This window comes from Nothoprocta perdicaria, unplaced genomic scaffold (genome assembly GCF_003342845.1).
Source record: "Nothoprocta perdicaria isolate Ctin4 unplaced genomic scaffold, notPer1 scaffold_761, whole genome shotgun sequence".
Classification (NCBI taxonomy): Eukaryota; Metazoa; Chordata; class Aves; order Tinamiformes; family Tinamidae; genus Nothoprocta; species Nothoprocta perdicaria.
The window spans coordinates 1,974-4,490 of NW_020456045.1; the positions used below are offsets into that span (position 1 = coordinate 1,974).

Here is a 2,517-nt window from a genome sequence, read left to right on the forward strand (position 1 = left end):
ACTGCGGCAAGCGCTTCGCGCGCGCCGCCCACGTGGCCCGACACCGCGCCACGCACACGGGCGAGCGGCCACACAAGTGCCCCGGCTGCGGCAAGGCCTTCGCCGCCGCCGCGCACCTCCGGCGGCACCAGCGCACGCACCGCGCGTAGCCGCGGGAGCCTTTCCCGACGCGGCTCCAGGGACTGTTGCCTCCATCCGAGGCGGCTCGCGCCGTTTTTCCCCACTCCGGCTGCTGCAGGAAGGCACCGGACTCATCCCTGGGCTCCGGCGTTGAAGAAAACCCCCCATTTTCCTTCCATAAAGACTCCGTCTCGCAAGAGCAATGGGATCGAGGCGAAACTTGGAGCCTCCCGCTCTTTTCTCCTGTCGCGGCGCCCAAACTCCTCATTTAGCAGACGCTGATGGTGTCGCGRCGCCCAAATTTAGCAGCCCCTACCAGGGCTGATGGCATCCAGCCTCTCCGAAGGCCTCCGGCTCCTTCTCCAGCCCTGCCGCAGGGAGACAACCTCAGGCATCGGCCCAGACGTCGCTTCTTGTCCCAAGGACGAGCAGGTCGGAGCTGCCCAGGACACCGGGAGGCAATGGACTTCTCTAAGACGGAGCCGCCTCCGTGGTTTTCCAGGCCGAGCCGGCGCCGTGGCGGAGGGGGCTCTGCCCCACTGCATCTCCTCGGAGCCAAGTTCCTACGTTGCGGCAGATGGTGCTTTCCTGAGCTTTTTTGGCTCTTTCCCAAAATAGTCCTTTCCTGAGCCGGGTTTTGGTGGGTTTTGTGTTTATTCTTTTTTTTTTTTTTTTTAATGTGAATTTTCCATGTGGATTTTCAGTGTTCTTATCTTTAGTCCGGGCTTTTTGTCTCCCTTCTGTCTCTGCAAACGACGGCTCAGCCTTCGCTCTCCTCCTTGGGACAGGCCTTGGATCTGCGCTTGGCCCTTTGCTCAGCCCTTGGGAGCTGCAAATGCCGCTGAGAGCGGCAAGGAGCAGCTTTGAGGACTCCAAACTCCCTTCGAAACCCCCATTTCTTCTCTGTGGGTGAAAGGAGGTGCTGGAGAAGCAAATGCGGGGCAGGATTAGGCGGGCAGAAGGAGCTGGTGGGGGTCGCGGTAGGGAATAAAGCCAGAGGGAGCCTGTTTGCCCCGGTCTAGCTGCCTCTCGGGGTTGCTGGGGCAGGAATGGGCAGCCGGGAGCTGCGCGGGGCTTGTCCCAACCGCGTCCTGGGGCTCCTTGGTGCCCAAGCGGGTGTCCAAGGGAGAGGGCGCTCGTTTGGGGATGACGCAGGGCACCTGGACTCCCACCCCAGCCCAAGGCCAAGCTCCGAGTTGGGTCTAAAGCCACATCCAGGTCCAGGACAAAGCCCTGAATGAGGCCCAGACCCAGGCCCACGCCTGGGCCAACGCTCAGCTCTGTATCCATAACTAGGCTCCAGGTGTGGATCCCTTTCCAGGCCCAAATCCCAGATCAGAGCCAGCCCCAGCCCCACATCCCACACGGATCACTGGCCAAACCCACATCCAGGCTCCCCCGGTGAGAGCCCTGCTATTGTGACCCCTTTTTGCCTCCCCCGGTCTCCAGCAGCCCTGGACCCAACCCCGCCATTACCCCAGCCCGGCCGCTAGGGGCGAAACGGAGCGACTCCGCATTGGGGAGAGAGGGAGGGCCTCCTTGAGGCATTTCTGAAGACGATTGGCCCAGCACGCTGTCAATCAGAGCATCTCCGCGCTCATCCCCGGCACAGCGGATGTCAATTGGTTGAGGGCCACGTTCATCTTTAAAGCACCGCCTCCCTCTGTGGTAACTCGGTCGGTGATTGGTCCAGAGCATGCCCGCTATCCGGGCTTTGGGAAAGCCTTCCCCGTCGGTGCCTACTCGGAGGAGGTGCTTAGAGGAAGAGGATTGGCTTCCGCCCTCTGTCAATCYACAATTTCCAGGCGCCTATTGGATGTCAGATCGCCAATCAGCGAGATGATTGGCCCGTCTCCCTTTAACCCCGCCTACCCGCTCTCASGTACGGGCGTTCCATCCCTGCCCTCTCTCCGTATTCCCACCCTCCCCACGAATAGCCGCTTCCTATTGCTGCATCCCGCCGTCACTCACCCCCTGTCCCCGCCCCCTGGGCCCTCCGCGGGCGCTGATTGGCGGGCACCCGTCTCCAGGGTGCTGCGCGCGCAGCCGTCCCGCAGTCGCTCCGGAGCTGAGGGGGCTGACGGAGGTGGGAGCCGGGGCCGGGGGGGCGCCATGTCAGGGCCGGTGTCCGAGCCGGGCGGCCCCGGCGAGGGGCGCCTCGACTCCCTGGACCTGCTGGAGCGCTGCGGCGTGTGCCGGGAGCGGCTGCGGGCCGAGCGGGAGCCGCGGCTGCTGCCCTGCCTGCACTCCGTGTGCCGGCCCTGCCTGCGGGCCGAGGCGCCGCCCGCCGTGGCCAAGGACGGGCCAGGTGAGGCCGGGGCGGGGCTGGGCCTTCTATATGGAGGGGTCCGGGGGCTAGATCCCTCTATAGTGAGAGGGCTGGGGACTGGATCCTTC

The 2,517-nt window shown here is 64.2% G+C and overlaps 1 protein-coding gene across 1 annotated transcript in view; it reads left to right on the forward strand.

The window, feature by feature from the left end:
• Positions 1 to 2,232: 2,232 nt before the first annotated feature.
• LOC112957819 (transcription intermediary factor 1-beta-like) overlaps positions 2,233 to 2,517 on the forward strand; it is a 10,631-nt gene continuing 10,346 nt past the window's right edge. The window contains exon 1 of the mRNA XM_026051563.1: positions 2,233 to 2,428. Within this exon, the coding sequence (XP_025907348.1) occupies positions 2,233 to 2,428 (196 nt within the window). The remainder of the gene's footprint in view (positions 2,429 to 2,517) is intronic.